The following is a 22,699-nucleotide window of genomic DNA, read 5'->3' on the forward strand; positions in this document are numbered from 1 at the left end:
TAGAGGCAATAATAAATTGGTTATTATCATATTTCTTTATTCATGATAAAGGTTTATTATTTATACTAGAATTGTATTGACCAGAAACTTAAATACATGTGTAACTTAAATACATGTGTGAATACATAAACAAACACTATGTCCCTAGTGAGCCTCTACTAGACTAGCTCGTTGATCAAAGATGGCTAAGGTTTCCTAACCATAGACATGAGTTGTCATTTGATAACGGGATCACATCATTAGGAGAATGGTGTGATGGGCAAGACCCAACCGTAAGTGTGGCAGTTGATCGTATCAGTTTATTGTTATAACTTTTTTCATGTCAAGTATCTATTCGTAAGACCATGAGAACGTGCAACTCCCTGACACCAGAGGAATACTTAATGTGTATCCAAACATCACTTCGTAACTGGGTGATCATAAAGGTACTCTACAGGTATCACCGAAGGTGTTTGTTGAGTTGGCACGGATCGAGACTGGGATTTGTCACTCCGTGTGACGGAGAGATATCTCTGGGCCCTCTCAGTAATACAACATCGTAAAGAGCTTGCAAGCAATGTGCCTAATGAGTTAGTCACAAGATCTTGTATTACGGAACGAGTAAAGAGACTTGCCGGTAACGAGATTGAACTAGGTAAGGAGATACCAACGATCGAATCTCGGGCAAGTAACATATCGCCGGACAAAGGGAATTGCATACGGGATTACCGAATCCTTGGCATCGTGGTTCAACCGATAAAAGATCTTCGTGGAATATTTAAGAACCAATATGGGCATCCAGATCCCGCTATTGGTTATTGACCGGAGAGGTTTCCCGGTCATGACTACATGATTCCCGAACACGCAGGGTCGCACGCTTAACGTTCGTTAACGCTAGAGTAGTATTGGGATATTTGATGATTGGTAACCGAATGTTGTTCGGAGTCCCGGATGAGATCCAGACATCACGAGGTGTCTCGGAATGGTGTAGAGGTAAAGATTTATATATGAGAAGTCATATTTTGGGTTCCGAAAAAAGGTGTGGTTTTTTCGGTATTGTACTGGGAAGCTTACAGAAGGTTCCGAAGGATTCCGGAGGGGTCCGGAAGTCCACAAATGGGTCCACCACGCCCCAAGGGCTGGCATGGGTTGAGGGGAGGCGCCCTGACCTTGTTGGGCCAGGCGCACCAAGTCCTCAAAAGCCCATGCGGTTAGGGAAGGGGGGGGGGAAGGGGAGTCCTAGCAAGAATAGAATTGGACTTGGGAGTCCAAGTCCTCACCCCCTTTGGCGCCAACTCCTACTAGGAGTAGGGCTAGACTCTCAGCCCTCCCACGCATATAAATATAGAGGAGGGGGCGCAGCAAGGCACCCCAATACATTGGCCTTGGTGCTGCCCCGTTGCTCCCTCTCGGCATAGTTCTCGTCCACGGTTTTTCTCTTAGCGAAGCCCTACCGGTATTTCGACTCCACCGCCACCATCACCACCACGCCGTCATGCTGGTTGTGATCCCATCTACTTATTTGCCTTCTCTGACTGGATCAAGAAAGAGGAGACGTCATCGAGCCGCACGTGTGCTGAACTCGGATGTGTCATTCGTTCGGCACTAGATCGGTTGGACCGTGATCGGATCGCGAAGAGTGCGACTACATCAACCGCGTTATATACGGTTTCGCTTTCGGTCTACGAGGGTACGTAGACACACTCTCCCTGCTCATTGTTATGCTTCTCCTAGATAGATCTTGATTGTTCGTAGGAAATTTTTGATTTTCATGCTTCGTTCCCCGAACAAGGAGTTTGTTCCACAGAAAATTAGAAAAGAGCAAAATAGGGTAGCAGATCAATTGGACGTTTACAGTCGTATTGAATCTTGCACGGCTATTTGGATGAACAGAGGTCCTCCATGTATCGAGAAATTGTTACCTCTGAATTATAACCCTATTATTTTGGAATAAAACTCCCTTTTCCTAGCAAAAGAAAAAAAAAAGCAATAGCAAAGAATGTGACATCACGTGTGATTCCATTTCCTGGATCATCTGTTGATAGCGAGTGAATGCCTTTCAATATCACCGTCGCTAACCGCCGGCAAATCAAATCAGAAAAATCACCACGGTCTTTCACTTCCTCTCCCTCTCGTTGATTCCCAATCTCTGATGAACTCCGGCGACTGTGTCTGCAGAACGCCCTGATTTTTCGACGACACGAGCGTTTCTTCTCTAGTGTAGAAACTAGTTGCGAGCCGAAGTCAAACCAAACACCGCGAACTCGGGTAAACCCATCGAACACTACGCCTCGTGCTCAGCTACCGCTAGCCAGTCAGCTCACCAAGAAAATATACGCTTCTCGTGCTCGTCGGCCTCTCCCGGCGGCCAACCGCCCGGTCGCCGCGGCTCGCATTCCTGCCGCGCGGTTTCCGGTGGCTTCGCCGCAGATCCCCAAGAAGCCTCGGAAGAAATTGTTCCTCGAGGGCTGCTGTTCCTATGATGGATCCCGACGCCAAGGAGGGCGGGCCACTCGAAGAAGCTGGCGGCGCCGGCGCCGAGAGTGGTCCCTGCGACGGCAGCGCCGAATGCGGCGTCGCCTCCCCCTTCCGCTGGCTGCGGCGGCTCTCCCGCGAGCTGCACTGGAGCTTCGTGCTCGCCGTCTTCGCCGTCTACGGGGCCTGCCAGGGCGTGGGCAACGCCGTCGGGGTGGTCGCCGCCTCGTACTACAGCAAGGACGTGCTGCGCCTCCAGCCGTCCGCGGCACAGTTCTACCAGGGCATCGTCGACTCGCCGTGGGTCGTCAAGCCCATCTGGGGCCTGCTCACCGACGTCGTGCCCGTCGCCGGGTACCGCCGCCGCCCCTACTTCCTTCTCGCAGGTGAAAATATTTGGGGATCTCTTCTTGATTCCACCACACTGAACATCATTTCACGGTTGGTATCCTGATGCTCCGTGTTCTGAGGCTAATGCAGGCGTGATTGGCGCCACATCCATGCTTATGATCTCCCTGCAAAGCAATCTGGGGCTCATACCGGCGGTCCTAGCCCTCACGGCGCAGAGCGCAGGCGCGGCGATAGCCGACGTGACGCTGGACGCGCTGGTTGCGCAGAACAGCATAACACATCCGCCGCTCGCCGCCGACATGCAGAGCCTGTGCGGGTTTTGCTCCTCATTTGGGTCATTGATTGGGTACTCCATCAGCGGCCTTCTTGTCCACTCCATGGGCGCTCAGGTCCGTTGAGCCCCCTGTTAAGCTAATATATATGCTATCAATTCTTGTTTCTCACATGCCGCGACATGCGAATTCGATGTTCTCGGCGGATGATATGTCTTGTGCTTGTTGTTTGAAGGGGGCTCTTGGCTTGTTGAGCATCCCCTCAGCACTGGTGTTCTCAGCTGGGATTCTCCTGAAGGAGAGCAGAGTGACAAACTTCAATTACAAGCAGGTCAGCCTCAGACAGCACACTCCACTTTTTGTTGGGTTGAATTGCTGAATGCAGTCTTTGCACACTAAGGCCTCTGCTGAATCAGGTTCATAAGAAGTTCTACAAAGCAATTCGGTCAACGGGGACAACACTGAAGTGCCCTGAAGTCTGGCGGCCGTGTTTGTACATATATGTTTCGCTCAATCTAAGCCTGGACATCCAAGGAGGGATGTTCTACTGGTACACAGATCGATTAAATGGACCAGGATTTTCTGAGGTGTGCACATACCCTAGATATCATCGTCACAGACTAGGAGTCTGAAAAAGAATAGCATGATACTAATGGTTAAATCTCTATAAGCAGGTGGTGTTTCAGTTAGAAGCCAATCTGGTTATCTGGCCAGAACTCTCTGGCTGGAAGACAACCAGATACCACTTTGATGCAACCTAATTGATTTATGTAGCTTCCATAAGTAGATGAACATGGTATTTGTGTACTATCTTAATATAGCTAAAGCAATGTACGTTCAAATCCGACTAATAAGCTTCTGAAGATGATCTGCCAATCTGCTCAAATGTTCCAAAATAGCAGTCTCAATCAGATCCTAACCCTTTATCGTGTACTCCCTCTGTTCCAAAATACTTGACTTCCATTTGTTCAAAAATGGATGTACCTATATACTAAAACATGTCTAGATACATCTATATTTTGACAAATGGAAGGCATGTATTGTGGAACGGAGGGAGTAATAGTATATGGTAAAAATGTGCATGGATGTGCTATATTGGTTACATTGAGATTTACGATACTCATTTGTTGCCGAAGAAACTTACGGAACATTTTCATTGTGACAGGAATTTATTGGTGTGATCTATGCAGTCGGTGCAGTGGGTTCACTACTCGGGGTTGTCCTATACCAAAGTGCTCTAAAGGACTATGATTTCCGCAGCATGCTTTTATGGGGTCAGGTGCTGTCAAGCCTGACAGGGATGCTTGATCTAGCGCTGGTGACCCGACTAAACACGAAGGTCGGCATACCAGACTACGTTTTCGCGGTGATCGACTGCGGCGTTTCTGTAATGGTCGGCAAGCTTCAGTGGATGCCGGTTCTCGTGCTTTGCTCCAAGCTTTGTCCTCCGGGCATCGAAGGAACCTTCTATGCCCTGCTCATGTCGATACAAAATGTGGGGCTGCTTATGTCTGCCTGGTGGGGTGGCCTGCTGCTGCACACGCTGAATGTGACTCGATCGGAGTTCACTAACCTTTGGGCAGTTGTATTGATCAGAAACGTCTCGAGGCTACTTCCGCTGATGCTACTGTTTCTTGTTCCTCAAAGCGACCAGAACTCGACGCTCCTTCCTGCGGAGATGCTCCATGATGACGAATCTACAGAAGCTGTCAAGGATGGATCAGGCAGTGTTGAGTTTTCCGTCCTTGTTGCGGATGGTTCAGGTTGTCATCCTTCCGTTGAGGATGTTCAAGATGAGAGAATCAAAGTGACTGATGATGTAGGAGGGGATGTAGAGTTGATCCCACTGATGAACACGAACAGAACAGTTGGGTGATCATCTTTTTCGTAAGAGGGTTGATTCATGATTCATTTACGCCCCGACCATCTGATTATACGCTTCGGTAGCTGTTGCTAGGAATGTACACAATTTCTTACCGCCTGTTTATCTGTATTTTGTATAGGTAAAAGCAGCTGAGTAGCAAGTGAAGCATACATTTTCTTCTTTCTTTCTTTTTTGCGAGATTCTTCTTCTTTCTTTTCTTAATGTAAAACAAGATAGAATAATACAAATATCAGTCCATTCAATTATTGTATTGAGCAGTTTTTTTTTTCCTATCCATTGTTTCTTTCCTGCTCTCTTCAGTTGAGTTAAAACAGTAACTTCATCTCCTTCTCTATCACAGAACCATCCCTGGTTAGCATATTCTTTTCCTGTAACTTTCACCAAGGTTGTGGTTGAAAGTTTGGCGTTTTGAGAATATTGTTCTTTGTAGGTGTGAAGTGCTAGTATTTCAGTACACGTGGTGCTCTACAGGTAGACGTGGTGCCTGTGCATTTACCAACCCTGTATATCACAGGCACTGGCAGAATTTGGTGGTGAAAACCGTCTCCTCTTTACCTCATTTTTGGATGGCAGAGTTGACGGTAAAAAAACGAAGTACAGATCTAGCGTATGTTATGTGGAAGAATTGACTTTGCATAAGAGCTTCTATCTTGACACATAAGTTCATTTCCCAAGCTCATTGAATAACTGAAATTTGAATGAGGACCGAGTGTTGCCAAATTTGAAGACAAAGTGATCGATTTATTATCATAGTAATTGCTCATCCATTCATGGTCAGACACACACAGGCAGAAGCCTTTCATTTATACTCCCTCCGTTCCTAAATACTTGTCTTTCTAGACATTTCAAATGAATATCACATACGGATGTATGTAGACATATTTTAGAGTTTAGATTCACTCATTTTACTCCGTATGTAGTCACTTGTTGAAATGCCTAGAAAGACAAGTATTTAGGAACGGAGGGAGTACTACGGTGTGTCGGTGTCGCATCAGAAATGGCAGATAGCCAAGCAAATCGATCATCTTCTCTTACAATTAGCACATGAACCCTAGGTCTCTCACACCATCTGAAACTACAGACAACAGACATACCACCTTGTACACTTGCTTTTGTTAATCAGAACCAGCGGCTGGCTACTGCCGTGCCTGGTTCTTGAGGTGCTGGAACATCTTCTGTTTTATCCACTGCCTGTCATACGGCAAAAAAGCTTGGAGTTGATGATCATACCTGCAGGGGCAGGCCACATCATGGTTAGTCGTTTTGCTTTTGTGATTCAATGCTTTGAAAGTTTAACGTGAAGTTGTACTCACACTAGCGCGCTGATGTCCGCTAGGCCATCGATGAAATTGTAGAGGTCGGTGATGTCATAAGTGAAGTTCCTGGCCATCGGGTTGATATCCATGATTTTCTTTTCATAACGGGCACAGATACCTGTCGTTTACAAAAGAGCCCTGTTAACCATATTAAGATCTACAAAGACAGTGGCTGAAGAAATGAACAAATACGCGGGACTTGCTTCAATCAAAGAAAAGCATCTGGTTGTCCATATGGAGATCTACAATGACGGTAGCTAAAGAAATGAACGTAAATAAGTGCAGTTGCAGTGCAGATACGGTTTTGCTGTACCTACTGCATTCCAGGAACCCACCAGTTTGTGTGGTGCTTAGTTCATGGGTGATCCGGGGAGGAATCCTAGCTGGAGGTAATGATGATCTTTTTGAAGTAGGTAACATTTCAAAGCGGAGATATTTCCTTAGCATGTAACTATTCCAAAGGGACCTGAGGCCGCGCTTGGTATTGGTGTAATTTAATACGGAAGTACTAAATTTATAAGTGTATCTTACCGGACACAAGTGTTTTCCGGCTGGAAACAAAACCGGTGGGAGCAGACGTGTATTTTTTACAGGTGTATTTAAAAGAAAAACGGTAATCCAAACAGGGCCTGAAGAAAATGGGAGCTAATTGTGGTGTATGGTCCTGCTGATCAGTTTGTAGAGGGGCTTGAAAATAAATCAGAGGTTCCAATGTGCTCATTGTTATTGGGGTGAGGAGGGGGTTCAATCTTATTAGGGGGGCGCATGAAAAAACTCGGATAATATCAATCAGATATTGATTGATCTGTTTAACTCTTCTATTGCTAATTTGAATCTGATAGTTATCTAGGGGAGAAGCTAGATTTACTTGGACTAACAAGCAATTAGATTATGTTAGATGTGTGTTGAATAGAGTGCTGATATCTTGTGATTAGGAGCCATGTTTACCCTTTGTAACTTGCAAGCTGTGACCAGAATTGGTTCCCTTTACCTCTATCCTCTGAGTTAGATGGTCACAAAATGTTCTTTGAAAAACAATGGCTACCAGAGGAGGGATTTAAAGATCGAGTTATTTATAAATGGGGAGAATTCCTAAATCTGGCAACATAGGAGGTGTAATGCGTTGGGTGACTGGAACTTCTGTTCTATTGAGCTTAGAAAAGTTCTGACGGATTGGAAGCTAATTTTGGGAGAGAAGTAAGAGTTAGGAAAGATAGTGTTCTTGATAGTTCTGGGCACTGCTGGGGAATGGCAGCTTGCAACAGGAGTTGATCGGTATTTATAAAGCAGAAGAAGCTTATTGGCAGCAGAGGGGGAGAGGGAAATGGATTGTTCAACTCAGGGTGACTGTAAGACAGCTTACTTTCATGCGGTGGCTAACGAAAGGAGAAGAAAGTGTTCTATCTTTTCTTTAATTCATTGATGGGGAAAAGGTGATTAGTGCTAAACAGGAGCTCTCTGAGCATATCTGACTTCTACAAGAGACAGTTTGGGGCTGAACCTAGAGGCAGCATGTCATTGGCTGCCGATGCATGGGGAGAAAATATGAGAGTGGCTGAGTTTTTACGTTGGCTCGCCAAGCCTATCACAACCCTCCTCCTTTACGGGGCTTGGGACCGGCTATGTTGAGACAACATAGGCGGACTCACACTTTCCCAAAATGATGATGATGTCCAGAAGGCGATTAAAGAGAAGAAAGATTGTTTCAGACACCTATACCTGAATAGGAGTGTAGACAACATAGAGAAGTACAAAGATGGTGAAGGAGGCCGCAAAGCGAGCTGTCAGTGAAGCACGGGAGTCGGGCATATGAGGACCTCTACCAACAGTTAGGCACGAAGGAAGGCGAAAGGGACGTCTATAAGATGGCCAAGATCCGAGAGAGGACAACGAGCGATATTGGCCAAGTCAAATGCATCAAGGACGGAGCAGACCAACTCCTGGTGAAGGACGAGGAGATTAAGCATAGATGGCGGGAGTACTTCGACAAGTTGTTCAATGGGGAGAATGAGAGTTCTACCATTGAACTGGATAACTCCTTTGATGAGACCAGTATGCGTTTTGTGTGGCAAATCCAGGAGTCTGAGGTCAAAGAGGCTTTAAAAAGGATGAAAGGAGGCAAGGCGATGGGCCCTAATTGTATCCCCATTGAGGTGTGGAAAGGCCTCGGGGGCATAGCGATAGTATGGCTAACCAAGCTTTTCAACCTCATTTTTCGGGCAAACAAGATGCCAGAAGAATGGAGACGGGGTATATTAGTACCAATCTTCAAGAACAAGGGGGGTGTTCGGAGTTGTACTAATTACCGTGGAATTAAGCTGATGAGCCATACAATGAAGCTATGGGAGAGAGTCATTGAGCACCGCTTAAGAAGAATGACAAGAGAGACCAACAATCAGTTTGGTTTCATGCCTGGGAGGTCAACCATGGAAGCCACTTTCTTGGTACGACAACTTATGGAGAGATATAGGGAGCAAAAGAAGGACTAGCATATGGTGTTCATTGACTTGGAGAAGGCCTATGATAAGATACCACAGAATGTCATGTGGTGGGCCTTGGAGAAACACAAAGTCCCAGCAAAGTACATTACCCTCATCAAGGACATGTACGATAATGTTGTGACAAGTGTTCGAACAAGCGATGGACCGCATCAGGGGTCAGCTTTGAGCCCTTATCTTTTTGCCTTGGTGATGGATGAGGTCACAAGGGATATAGAAGGAGATATCCCATGGTGTATGCTCTTTGCGGATGATGTGGTGCTAGTTGACGATAGTCGGACGGGGGTAAATAGGAAGTTAGAGTTATGGAGACAAACCTTGGAATTAGAAGGGTTTAGGCTTAGTAGAACTAAAACCGAGAACATGATGTGCGGTTCCAGTACTACTAGGTGTGAGGAGGAGGAGGTTAGCCTTGATGGGCAGATGGTGCCTCAGAAGGACACCTTTCGATATTTAGGGTCAATGCTGCAGGAGGATGGGAGTAATTGATGAAGATGTGAACCATGGAATCAAAGCCAGATGGATGAAGTGGCGCCAAGCTTCTGGCATTCTCTGTGACAAGAGTGCCGCAAAGGCTAAAAGGCAAGTTCTGCAGGACGGTGGTTCGACCCGCAATGTTGTATGGCGCTGAGTGTTGGCCGAATAAAAGGCGACATGTTCAACAATTAGGTGTGGCAGAGATGCGTATGTTGAGATGGATGTGTGGCCACACGAGGAAGGATCATGTCCGGAAGGATGATATACGAGATAGAGTTGGGGTAGCACCAATTGAAGAGAAGCTTGTCCAACATCGTCTGAGATGGTTTGGGCATGTCTGAGATGGTTTGGGCATATTCAGCACAGGCCACCAGAAGCTCCAGTGCATAGCGGACGGCTAAAGCGTGCGGAGAATGTCAAGAGAGGTCGGGGTAGACCGAATTTGACATGGAAGGAGTCCGTTAAGAGAGACCTGAAGGATTGGAGTATCACCAAAGAACTAGCTATGGACAGGGGTGCGTGGAGGCTTGCTATCCATGTGCCAGAGCCATGAGTTGGTCGCAAGATCTTATGGGTTTCACCTCTAGCCTACCCCAACTTATTTCCAAACATGGGAACTACAATCATGTGAGAAATGGGGAGAGAACTTCCTTTTGGAATGATCTGTGGTTAGAAAATGACCCCTACTGCAAACATTTTCCAGCTCTTTTCAGCAAATGATGTGACCCAGATCTCAAGGTATCTAAAGCTCAAGCCTCAGGGGAATAGTTTGCCCCCTTTAGGACTAACTTGGATGAGGTGAACTCAAATCTATGGCTTACTTTGTTAGCTGAGATTGCTGGTACTGATTTCAGAGGAGAGGATGAGGTTAGCTGGTGTCTTACACAAAAAGGAGTTTTGGGGAGTTAAACTTCCTATGAAAAGGGGTACATTAATTTGCACAAAATTATTCAACTAGTTCTATGCACAAAAGCTTGTCCTGCAGGAAAAGGGGTACATTAATTTCAAAAGGAGTTTTGGGGAAGTTAAAACTTCCTACGAAAATCTCATGCGTAAACTCTTTGTTGGATAAACTTCCTTCAAGGATCCAATTGCAAAAAAGGAGATGCCCAGGAAATGGGATGTGCGCGCTTTTGGAGCACCTGCGGACGCAGACCACATGTTTTTACAGTGCATTACTGCGGGTTTGTCTGGAGTTGTTTGAAAGAGATGTTTAACTGGTGGTGGCCTAGTAATAGAGGAGAGCTTATTAGCTTCACTGAGGGGGAGGGGATAGTTTTAGGATTATCTGGATCGTTCTTCCTGTCCAATTTTGGGCGCTCTGGAAAATGAGAAATAAGATTATCTTTGAGAAGAAGTCTACTATTCATCCTTCTGACTACTTGTTTGTTTCGATAATTCACCTGCAGAAGTGGATGCCTCTGTGGAAGGGGAGGACACAGGAGGAGATCAAGAAGACAGGGTTGTGTATTCAGGCACAGATTACCAAGCTGAAGCAGGAATCGACACCTCACCAGGACCCAAGCGGCATGATAGATGTGATCTGAAGTGGTTTTTGTTTCCTGATGTGTTGGTTCTTGGGTTTTCAGGCCCTGTTCTAGTGCTTCTGCTAGTGTGTTTGTCTCTGTAAGCTGGTAACCCCAGCCCTTTACCTTTCTGTTGGATTGTAAGATTTTGAACCTTTGGTCTTCTATAGACCGGGCATCATAATTGAGATGTCTTTTGTCTAAAAAAAACTGCCATCCAGGTCACTGCATGCACGAATAGCCGAATAGGTACACAACCCCACAATTATCTAAAAGGACCAGCAAAATCCTGTGATTTGCTGTTATGTGACTCCCAAACCATGTGATAATTTACATACATCAGTGGTCATTTCAACTGTTGTTGAACATTTTGAACACTGAGATCTTGTCTCATTAAACATTTAAGCATACTAATGATCTGTCTCGCCTAAACATTACACAGATATCACTTCAGTTTTCTGAAACATTTGGCACAGTGCACACTGTAAGAAGCCAACCACGAAGGTTACTGGTACCAAAAAATTAAGACAGTAAACAACATTAGAAATTGAATTCCTGAACGTTCAGTCCAAGTTCTACTAAACGATGATGGCTGATGACTACTTCTATAGAGTTGAAGCAAGGAATAGATGAACTAATGAGACATATGCAAAACAGTAGCATATCTTTAGAATCCCATGATAACCTCATAGTAAACAACACATGCACAATCAGACAGCAAAGTAAAATTTATTCATATAACTGCATTAATAATTCAAGAGCTGAGCATGAGAGAAAACACTGACCATCCAGTGCTTGGTTGAGTGAACTGAAGTCCATAAAAGTTCTGGACGCTTTGTTTGGAGATGGTTGCACGAGAACAATGGTGTGCCTTCCAGCCTGTGATAATGTCACAAATAAGATCTTTTATTTTCTAGTATAAAGGGAGATTGTATTGACTCAAAATGCCGCATCAAGGCAATAAAAGCAGAAAGAGTTGACAGCTGGCCTCTGCATAGCTAAGTGCACACAGCCCATAAGTAAGATCTGGGGTGTGCTAAACTTTGCATAAAGAAATGCTGGTAAGCAAGTTGGTTTTGAAACGGCATAAGCATAATTATTGTCCAGGCACCCAGAACACCTGTGAACCAATGTACTTCAACAAAGGGTTTACAGACCAAATATCATGGCAGGTACCACTTTATTGTTTATTTTCCACCAGTTCTCAGATAGAAATTATTTCCAGTTGAAAGAAAGAGTGAGCCCTAAAGAGCACTGTTAATTGCTTCCAAGTACTCCCTCCGTCCCAAATTCTTGTCTTAGATTTGTCTAGATACGGATGTATCTAGTGACATTTTAGTGTTATATACATCCGTATCTAGACAAATCCAAGACAAGAATTTTGGGACGGAGGGAGTAACATATAAGCGCCTTTGGGCCTTGCGACCAGCAAAGCCACCCAGAGTCTTCCTAATCGAATTGAACAAAATTTGCCAAGCGCCACAGCGAGCACACTCAGATAGTCAGGTTCAACCAGGTCACAGGACATCAGAACACTAGATAACCATCCAGCAAGGTATCATACACTCCAAACATAGATGAGATGAATCGAAGTTCCTACGAAAGCAATCAAGCCGCGATTGGCATCTCACATGCAAATCCAAGCTACTCAGAGCATATATACAGAAGACACTTCGGGATCGATGCGCCCTAAACAGGGGTCTACAGACTGAACACCATGCACAAGTGACATGTCCCCCAAAGGCAGTTTCACTTCCAGGATCAATCAATTTCACATCAAGATTTGCAGCGACATTGGAAAGAGTAAGCACCATCGATTGCTTCTAAAAAATGAGAGAAACGAGCCATTGGACTCTGCCCAATGGCAAAACCACCACGGGTCCTTCGAGCCAGGGAAATTAGTTAACCCCGCCAAAGGCAGGAGGAAATGGGGAACAAAATTCCCCACAACAGCCAGCGAGCCGCGACGCGAGGCAAAGCATCAACAGAGGAAGCGGGAATAATGTAGCTGTAGGGTTAGATCGCCGTACCATACTCTCGGTGCGGAAGCAGAAGCACGGGTCCCCCGCCGCACCCCCGCGCCGGGCCGACGAACCCTAGAGAGACCAGCAGCCGCGCCTTTCCTGTGGGAAACGAGAGAAAGCGAACTGCGTGGGTGGAGCCGAGAAGAAATACTGCTCGCCGGTAGGGGGAAAGTGAAGAGGAGACCAGAAAAAAAATTGTTACCGGAATGGCGGGTGAAGGCGGAGGCGGAGCCGGTGGATGGTGTGGTGTGGGCGAGCCTGCGAGGAGGAAGGCTTGCCAAGAAAAAGTTGCAGTGAAGAGAAGCCCGACCCTGAGAGTGAGAGATCCTTCCGAACGAAAATGGAATCCTTTCGGAACACTAGACTAGGGAAAGCCCGATCGAAATAAGTCCTTCCAAAATACCCCAGAAATTGTTTTAAAAAATACCCCAGGAGGAGGAGATCCATTTTTACCAGGTACTACCTCCATATCCATATCAAAATATAAGCCTGAAATCTTAAACGCGCAGCTGCGCTCGTTCGTCATGGCGGGCGCACGCGCTACACGATAAGAAATTCTATGCTCCTGTCTCCCGCCTCTTTCTCGCACGTGGTTCCAATACACAGCCCACAGAAAGGAACTAACGCACAGAAAAAGGAGCTGGTCCACCGTGTCTCAGTGCGCCCATTCATATCGTGATTTCCCAACAAGATCCCACGTTGCATGCATTTAATTTGCGTTTTCAAAATTTCAAAAAGCTATAACTTTTGAACCGATCATCGAAACTCAAATTTGTTTTCACGGCTAGGTTTCACTAACTTTTTTTATGAGCAACTTCGGATGAAACGGAAGCAACTTCAGTGCTATAGGAAAGCAACTTACTACCAGTCTGCGTAGGATGACTTAGTATCATCGAAAATTCCTTTGAAGTTAGCTAGCTTCACCTCTAAGTTACCTACCATAACTAGTTTAGTTTTGCCTCTAAGTCGATAGTATTGTAGGCAACTTAGTTTTCGAGCTAGGCTAATATTTATCAGCTGCCTGCCATGACTAGCGAATAGTTTAACATCATCCTTAGTTGCATAAAATACTTTTTGGTATGCTAAGCAACTTAGTTTCATAGATATGCAACTTAGTAACACTTATAGACAACTTTTCAATGTATTGTAGGCAACTGAAAAAGTAATGTCAGGCAACTAAGCACCACTGTTAGGCAACTTCAGAGTGTTTGTAGGCAACTTAGGAAAACAATAATAAGCAAGGGCACAATATTTACGTGTCATGACTAACGAGTAGCTTGACATCATCCTAAGTTGCCCATATATGGAAAGATTCATCTACTATAGTATGTTGATCTTTCATAAACTCGTCTGACCAACCATATGAACCCAACGATGACATAACATGCATTAATTTCAGTACAAGAAAATTTCAAAATATAACTTTCAAACTGCGTGTTGGAATTATGACCCGTTTTCATCATTGGGTTCCTCGTGATGAACTCTTCAAAACTAGATCCCATATGAATATGTTGATGCTTTTTTAAAGCAACTTTGATGCTAGATGAGGCAACTCTAGTGCTAAACTGGAGCAACTTTAATGCTAGATGAAGTGCATTGTGTGTGTTAGTGATTCACCTACTAGCCTACGAATAGTTGTGTGCAATAGTCTAATGGATGGTTATCATGGTTGTTGAGTTGCATACATCAAAAACTAAGTTGTCGATAGTTTAGTTGCCTACGATACTGTGAAAGTTGCTTACCGTAGAGTGGAAAGTTGTCTAACACGGCTTCTAAGTTGCCTGCCTCAGAAACCAGGTTGCCTATATTGCTACGAAGTTGCCTACACACCCCAATTGCCTAAAATAGTATGAAAGTTGTCCATCAAGGGACCTAACTTGCCTACAATGCTGAAAAGTTTTTGTGGGATATAAGTTGTCTATCATGATTTCAAATTTCGAAACTATGTGAAGATGGATGGTGTGATAGCATTATTCTTTCCTTTTCTGGGGGAGTCTATCGGCCAACGCTACCGAGCACGTGGGTGTTAGCTAGCAATGTCATGGGTGTTGACTGGTTGCATAAGTAGGGACAGATGATAAGTTGCATAGGGGGTGATGAGAAGTTTCATAGGGGGCGGATCAGACAGTTGCCCACAAGCCTACACAAGTTGTTCATAATTTTTGCATGAGTTGCTCGTGAAAATTATTGAAATCTCCAGATATAATGATGGAAAACACACATGAGTTGCTTGTTGAATGCACTGAAGTTGCACAAAAACACCCCAAAAGTAGCTAACTTTTTTGTGTGATACTCGGGTTTCATAACGATCTTAAAATGCCAGTCATCTGAGCATCACCGATAGGTAACTTCATAGTGTTTTAGGCAACTTAGGAAAAACACAATGATAAGCAGATAATTGTAGGCAACTAATTTGCCAAGTTAGACAATTAAGCAGTAATGATAGGTAACTAATTATCAATAGCAGGTAACTGGACATCAATGGTAGGTCAATTTTATAGTATTGTAGGCAAGTGGGCATCACTGATAGGCAACTGAATATCCATGGTAGGCAACTGAACAACCATGGTAGGCCAGTTGTGATAATTTTAGCATTTTTACACAAACAAACCTAATAAACAGTCCTCTAGGCAAAAAAATGAAGTTGCTTTCCTGTAGCACTAAAGTTGCCTCTATCGTACCCGAAATTGCCTCAAAAAAAAGTTCGACGAAACCTATCTATATGAGATCTAGTTTTGAAGAAATCGTCGTGAGAAATCCAGCTGTGAAAGCGAAATTAGATTTCGATGCTTAAATCAAAAGTTATAGCTTTTTAAACTTTTTGGACCTCCAAATAAATGCATGTGAGACAAGATTCCTTTTTTAGTGGGCTACGTCAGGCGCACCAGTAGGTCTTTCCATATTTGAAAGAGCGCTCGATCCCACCAAAGGGCGCTCGCGCGCCTGCTAGCCACGTCCAAATATAAGACTTTTTTAGGAAAATTTAATAAAAAAACGTCTTGTGTATTTTGGTATGGAGGTAGTACTACTTTCGTACCAGATTGTTACATTTGCGTTATTTTTGCCACAAGGGATTCAAAACTTCATGTGTAACGTTCAATTCGTCTTTATCAAAAACAACAAAAAAAACATTTCGTGTGCACTTGGCAAGCAAACAGGTTTAATTTACGTCTGGTTGATGTTTTTGGCTACTGGAAATGGAATACAAACAGAGAAACATGAAGCAAACTAACCTTACAATTTCTTCGAAGGGCATTCAAAAATCTAACGATCTATTCACACACACATCGAACTTTCAAATAGATTCAAAACCTCATCGAAGGGCATTCAAAAATCTATTCGAAGAGCATCTAATGATCAAAGCAACACGAAAAAAAAATCAAACGATCAGAACCAAGAACTGAGGCTGACAGTAATAAGCCAAAAATAATCTTAGATTCAGTTTTCGACTCCTACAATGCTGACACGATATATTGTAACCGACAGAATACTCCAAAACCACAGTACATTGTTACAAATTGTGTAAGAACTGAAAAGAAATAATAACATTGGAGGAGACACAAAAACATCCCATTTTGAAAACAAAAAAGCCTTGTTCATTCCCAGGCTCCAGCGAGAGTTAGGCCGCCGTCGCCGAGAGACCAAAATCCATGGCTTCTTCCTTTCCTCGAAACAATAATCAACACTCATGTGACCTCGCAAAAATATACAGCTCAAAACTGGCTGTTGCTCACATCCCAGTTCCTCTGCGGTGAAACACCTAAGCTATAGAGAATACACCATACGCTGTTTTTCACTAGACACAGCACCTGAGAAGTTGAGCTGCCAAGAGCTGTTATATCGAGAGGCTGTTGCACGCGTCGACTACGGCAGCATGTGAGCTCAATATGGCCTGGCCTGCTGGGTCTGCTCCTAGGGTTTTCGTCACGGAGGTGAATATTGCTTTGCGGAAGAAGGTATCCTCCATTGCCTTTAGAATCCCCTCTGCGGCTTCAAATCTCAGGCCACACGACAGAATCAAACGAGCAACCACTTCACCAAATTGCGTTGGAGCTTTAGGAAGGTCAATACCAATATCTTCCAACAGCGACCCATATAACAAGCAACCATTTTCCAGATCTTCGGTCTTGAAAGTTTTCTTGGTGTACAGATGCTCCAGAAGCTTAACAAGAGGGTCAACAAAACTGGCACCTTTATCCAGAGCAAGATTGATAGCTTCTTTAACAATCTCAGGGTGGTAATCAGGACTCTGCAGCTCCTCAATACATTGTTGTGCTTCATCCAAAATACGAATACCAAAATACTCCTCAAGAAGAGATGCTGTCTTCTTCTGAAGCCCTGCAGGGATCACCTTGGCAGAACTGGCTGCTTTGTCAGGAATAGGTACAGAAGCTGGAGTTGCACTTGATGGTTTTGGTGATGCTGTAGTTTGAGCTGGTAAAGGAGTGGGGCTAGCCGTAAGGCTGGAAGGGCGGGATGGTGGACCACCGGTGCCCAAGAGTGCACTCTTGCCAATCAGTGCTCCAGTGCCTTGAGGAAGAAGCCTGGGGTTGATGGGTGATGGCTTGTTAATAGCTGGAACCTTATTGATCAACGGACCCTGGTTGCGAAGCGGATCGCCTCTTGGCATTGATCTAGAACGCTGAACTTCCCAGTTATCATTATCTAACCCAGGCATCCCAGGCATTTTTCTAGATCCAGGCATCCCAGGCATCATACCTCCTGTTCCTGGCCGGTTCACTGAAAAACCTCCAGGCGAAAGAGGCCCACCTGGTGCATTACGGCCATTCCTCATGTTCGCTGTGGCCCCTGGACGTAATCCAAGGTTCTTTTCAGCCTCTGTGTGGATCTCGCTGATTGTCTTCGCCTTGATCTGAAAGTTACAAGCACAAAAAGTTTACAATGGATGGATTCACAAATCCAGCTGGACTCAGTTGCTATAAGAACAGTCAAAGAAGTGGGAAAAACTGTTTGAAGGCTTAAGTGTCATTCTAGTTTTGAGAACAGACTATACGCACTTCAGTATAATCAGGTAATGTGGTGGTTTTAACTGACTGACTATAAGCATGTGCATGTTGAGTGTACAAAGCAAAGTGCACGTCTGACTGATTTCCAAGAAATGTGCGATTCAATATGCTAATCATTTTTGGTTCGCCAGTACACACAATGCATGTGTGTTCTTCTAATACGTTAACCTTTAGGATCTTAGAACTAACAGTTTTCCTATGAAGTTGATATGCCTCTTCTGGCAATATGCAACAAACTACTAAAATGAGATGAGCCAGTACCCAGCAACAGTCATTAACTGGTTATACATAAAAAGGTAATATAGTTCAACATAATAGCAGCAAAACAGTAATATCGATCCATTAAATCGCTATGAGCAACTGCATGTAGAGTAAACAGTCCATGCACTTGGTTGATTTTATTTACCTCAGCACGTCGAGGCACCCAGTTGTTAGAACGGAGATCAATCAAATCCCGGACCATGAACTTGGAACGTGGGGTCAACTGAGGGTTCGCTACTAGCTCCCTAATCTGAACGAAGTAGGTATCATTGATTCGGCGAGACTTTGGGTTCTCATCAAGCTGTTTACCAATCGTATTGAAGAACTGGCAAATTGCTTCGACGTGTTCCTCGTCAGGGCAAGCCTTTTTATCAGACCCCAGTAGCTCCTACATAGTGCATACAACAAACGGATTAGGCACGTTTTCATGGAATAATAATTGTACCGTCGATTTCCCAAGGTGTACCTTGACAATGTGATGAACTATCTTCTCAGGAACCATCTTTTGCTTGAGTAGCTCACCAATTAGACGAATATTTCCAAGTGTTCTAAGTTTGAAGATCCTTTCTTTGTCTCTTTTCTCCATCTCTTGGTCAGGGCCAGTCAAACTTGCAATCTCAACCCTCAGGCTGTCAGCACCTTCAAAAGCTTCCTGACAATTGTTCAACAGCACACGTTTGAAGGTAATCTCTTTACCGCCTGGTTCTTCAGAAGGGAATGTCGGAAGGTTGTCATTGAGTTCAGAACAAAGTTGGGCATACATCGGACAGAATGTCGGTTCAAAAACAGCCTTCTCAAATATGAGAGAGATAACATCCTGAATGAAAAGCAGAAGATAGATAAATCACCAGGAACAGTCAAGATGACATGGGATTATAATACACAGCTAGAAACAAATCAAACCTTCAAAATATCAGCAGTGGTAATTCCAGAATCTAGCAGTTGGCCCTTGAGTAGATCAAATTTCTCTGGCGTCAGTTTGTTCAGTATACTGCACAAGCAAGAGCAGATAAACAGCATGCAGACGACAAATACAAACTAGGTAATATATGCTTAGTAAACAAGGAATGAAAATTGCCACTTCAACAGGAACAAACAAGAAGGAAGAAAAACATAATATTACCCTTTCACTGTTTTCAGGACTCTGTCTTTCTCCGAGAGATTGCCTCTTCGGGCTGACCAAGGTACATCAGCCTTGATAAGAGCAGGAGGGGGGCCAACCTGACATTTGGAGAACAAAATAAGGAGGGATATACATACGGCCAAACACTACCTTGGTAGGGAAAAATAAGTAATGAAAAATAGAACAAAGCATAACAACACATGAAATCAATCACCGCCGAATATATTACTCCCTCCGTCCCAAAATAAGTGTCTCAACTTTGTACTAAGGTTGAGACACTTATTTTGGGACGGAGGGAGTACTACTTGTTTACTTCTATTCAAACACACAACTTCTTCATGTAGTTTCCTATAGGTTGCTAGAAAGGTATGTTCATAGTTGCATAGAATGATATTTAATTAAGCAAATTATATAATAGCTCAACAGAACCATGATCAGACTACACTGTTGAGTTATATCAACAACCCCAACATTGACTGTATGACAGATCAGTAGAACCAAGCAACTGTACTGAGATTTGATGAATGGAGTCGTGTCACATCAACATTGATTAGTCGATGCAAATCGGCATTCAATCCAAAAAGGAAGCAACCAGCAAACAAAACAGATGATTGGTAACACGAGCTTATTCAAAATTTACTACAAAAAGGTCAAAGGGAGCAAAAGAGTAAACGACTGATGCTCATCTTGAAGGTACCTGAGCTTTCTGGGAGCTCGATTGATCTTGCCTGTTAAACTGCTCTTGCTGCCTGCCACTTGCATTGTACTGTTCTTTAACCTCACGAATGTTGTCCCAAGACTTCTCTTCCTGAACTGCTGATGCTGGAGGTTTCTCTGTGCGTGCACGCCAGTCACGGTTATCTGTCTCAGTAAACCTGTTTTGAGCTTGTACTTGTGGCTGTGCCTGTGTCTGCAATTGCACCTAAATAACAAAAAGGACAACAATAAGGGTTCCATCTTCCACATGTGCAAATTAGCATAGAACTGTAATAAATTTAGTGATATGGTAGCATGAAGGTCATTTAATAAGAATGCAAAACATTATAGTACAGATTGTAAAAATAGGTAAACTACATACAATGCACATGGAAATGAAGAACTCACATTTGAATCGTTGCGAACCCAGCTCTGATCGTCACCATTAAGCTCTGCTTCAATTTCTTGCTGAAGCCTCAAGATTTGCTCGGTTACATCAGTAATCTGCAAGGATATTATATCAGTGCATGCAAATAATGCGTCTGCATTGCCAGGAACAACTTATTAGATATTTCATTCAACATATGTCCCATGGGGTGGTTAGGTTGTGCAGATAGAACTATAACACATATTTACTTAAGTTCGCTGGACCAAAGATGAAAGCACAATTATGTCCACAAAGAAAGATAGCCCATCCCTGTCTAGAACTATTTTTACCACATCATAGCTGGCATGTTGCTTATCAGTTTCCACCCTTATAAAGGAGAAACATCCTAATAGGTTAGAAACTTGGCTTCCAATTCAGCCTTTTTCCCGCAGGCTCAAAATAAAACATGACTAATCAAACTGCTACTGCTCAGGGATAAGTTAAGCACGCTACAGAGTATTCTGCCTCCTCAAATTGACAACGACAGGTGCACTTCCACCTCTGTTTCATGGGAATGCCTCTGGTATTTACTTCCATCCTTGAGCCATACTCCCCCAGTTCATGATGCTACTTACAAAATAGCACTGCCTTTCTAGATATAACTTTCACAGTGACAGACTATTTCCAATATACCAGCACACACATTCAAACATACAAAACAGGAGTCTTCTACTGACAATCTACACAATTCATTATTGGTTAAGTTTGGCTGTATACACGGCAACAGCATACATCAGTGAACTAAGTGGGTGGGCAGGTGGGTGGGGGAAGGTACTTCACAGCCTATGCGCTATTCATGGCTTGGCCGAAAGTATCCAGGGTTACTCAAACTTGATAGTTCTTCTCCGATACATCTCAAACCTGTTGAACCACACACTACTGGCATCTTTCAGCAAAATCAGATAACAAGGTATACTAACCATAGCATATTGAAGGAAGATATTTACAACAAAAATTCTATGAAGAAACCGACTTTGTGGGAAGTGTCAGAGATGTACCTTGCGCAGGTCAAGAAGTTGATCTCTTGAATAACGAACACGCTCACGTGACTCAGAATGCAAGTCACCAATCTGCACCACAGTAGCATCCATGTCAGCATAGCGAAAATAGGTCTATAAATTAAATCAGAATATACCCAAAATCTGCCAATGTATAACAGCTTATTTGGTCTGCCTAGGCATGTAAGTATTGTGTTGAGTATCGAACATGGTATATGCACAAGTAGCGATAAACCCAGGAATCTGCTTGAAGTCACTGGTTCTGCCAACAGCCCACCTCATCCTACACAAAAGCTCAGCCATGAGAGCTGAAACCCGGTCGAGAGCACAGCCCTCACACCGTCACCCCAGAAGTGAATACTCTGAAATCTAAATTGTAGCCTACAGAAGCAGCCAACGTCAATCCGCACGCAGCTAAACACATCCTTCTTGCGCATTATCGCGGTCTAAAACCTCGTTAAGCAGCGTACTGACTAATAAATCCCGGCGTATCGATTAATTAGACAGCGTCCTCAACCAATAAACGCTCCATCCAGACTAGCGCAGGGCCTAGAGCCAAGATCCGATATTTCCCCTCTGGATCTCCCCCCTCCCGCCCATCCGCGAACCAATCGAACCCGCATCGAACAGTAACACCTCCCCCCAGATCGGGCGGCGGGAGCTCTCACCCTGGAGACGCCGGAGGCGCCGCCGCCGTGCGGGCGGAGGAAGTCGCCGGAGCCGGAGGCGGCGACCGCGAAGGCGGGGGCGAAGAGGCGGCCGCCGCGGGGCCCGCCGCCGCCGCCGCCGGGGCGCAGGCTGATCACTGGCTGGTCTGTCGTCATGGCTGAGGGTCCCGAATCCGACCAAGGCACCGCGACAGCTCGATCGACAGGGAATCGGCGGGCGGCCGAGGAGGAAATCGCGGAGGAATCCGAGCTTTTTTCTTCTTCTTTGGGGGGGAGGGGAGGGTTGGGTTCCGTCTGCGACCTCTCTCCTAGTGGAGGCGCGGTGACGGGAGGAGGTGGGGTTTTATCCCGGGAGCATTAGGGCTGTGGGGCAAATCCTCGTTGTTTCTGCTGCCACCGCGGGGCAGTCTCGTACTTTCACAAGGGCAGGTGCGTGGTGTCCGGGGCTCGGGGCCCGCATGTCGGTACGCCCTGCAGCGTGACGGTGGTGGATAGTTACGATTTTGGGCAGGAGAGGCTGGAGGATTTACGGATGCGGTGCCCGGGGTCCTGCTGGAGCGCGATGCTATCTCGCCACTCGCAGGCTGTAATGGACCCCCAGGACATGTGACTTTGGACGGGTATTTCATTTGTATTTTCCAATATATAGAACATACTTCTAATATTTAATACGTAAGAGTATGTGTATAATATGGT

The 22,699-nt window shown here is 44.6% G+C and overlaps 3 protein-coding genes across 3 annotated transcripts; 1 reads left to right on the plus strand and 2 right to left on the minus strand.

The window, feature by feature from the left end:
- Nucleotides 1-2,174: 2,174 nt before the first annotated feature.
- Nucleotides 2,175-5,207, plus strand: LOC109744082 (probable folate-biopterin transporter 2). Its single transcript, XM_020303176.4, has 5 exons — nucleotides 2,175-2,840; nucleotides 2,935-3,194; nucleotides 3,313-3,408; nucleotides 3,494-3,664; nucleotides 4,243-5,207. The coding sequence occupies exons 1-5, from the start codon at nucleotides 2,459-2,461 to the stop codon at nucleotides 4,951-4,953; spliced, it is 1,620 nt and encodes a 539-aa protein (XP_020158765.1). The 5' UTR covers nucleotides 2,175-2,458; the 3' UTR covers nucleotides 4,954-5,207.
- Nucleotides 5,208-5,942: 735 nt separating this feature from the next.
- On the minus strand, nucleotides 5,943-13,149 carry LOC109744074 (enhancer of rudimentary homolog). Its single transcript, XM_020303171.4, has 5 exons — nucleotides 13,006-13,149; nucleotides 12,810-12,902; nucleotides 11,565-11,658; nucleotides 6,276-6,396; nucleotides 5,943-6,192 (listed from the first exon to the last, which is right to left on the minus strand). Exons 2-5 carry the CDS (start codon nucleotides 12,810-12,812, stop codon nucleotides 6,099-6,101), a joined length of 312 nt encoding a protein of 103 aa, XP_020158760.1. The 5' UTR covers nucleotides 12,813-12,902; nucleotides 13,006-13,149; the 3' UTR covers nucleotides 5,943-6,098.
- Nucleotides 13,150-16,219: 3,070 nt separating this feature from the next.
- Nucleotides 16,220-22,356, minus strand: LOC109744076 (eukaryotic translation initiation factor). The gene is made up of 9 exons (XM_020303172.4): nucleotides 22,004-22,356; nucleotides 21,336-21,407; nucleotides 20,319-20,414; nucleotides 19,912-20,136; nucleotides 19,215-19,312; nucleotides 18,995-19,082; nucleotides 18,558-18,908; nucleotides 18,237-18,479; nucleotides 16,220-17,676 (listed from the first exon to the last, which is right to left on the minus strand). Exons 1-9 carry the CDS (start codon nucleotides 22,157-22,159, stop codon nucleotides 16,639-16,641), a joined length of 2,367 nt encoding a protein of 788 aa, XP_020158761.1. The 5' UTR covers nucleotides 22,160-22,356; the 3' UTR covers nucleotides 16,220-16,638.
- Between the last annotated feature and the right edge of the window lie 343 nt (nucleotides 22,357-22,699).

Source organism: Aegilops tauschii, chromosome 2 (genome assembly GCF_002575655.3).
Source record: "Aegilops tauschii subsp. strangulata cultivar AL8/78 chromosome 2, Aet v6.0, whole genome shotgun sequence".
In the NCBI taxonomy this organism is placed as follows: domain Eukaryota; kingdom Viridiplantae; phylum Streptophyta; class Magnoliopsida; order Poales; family Poaceae; genus Aegilops; species Aegilops tauschii.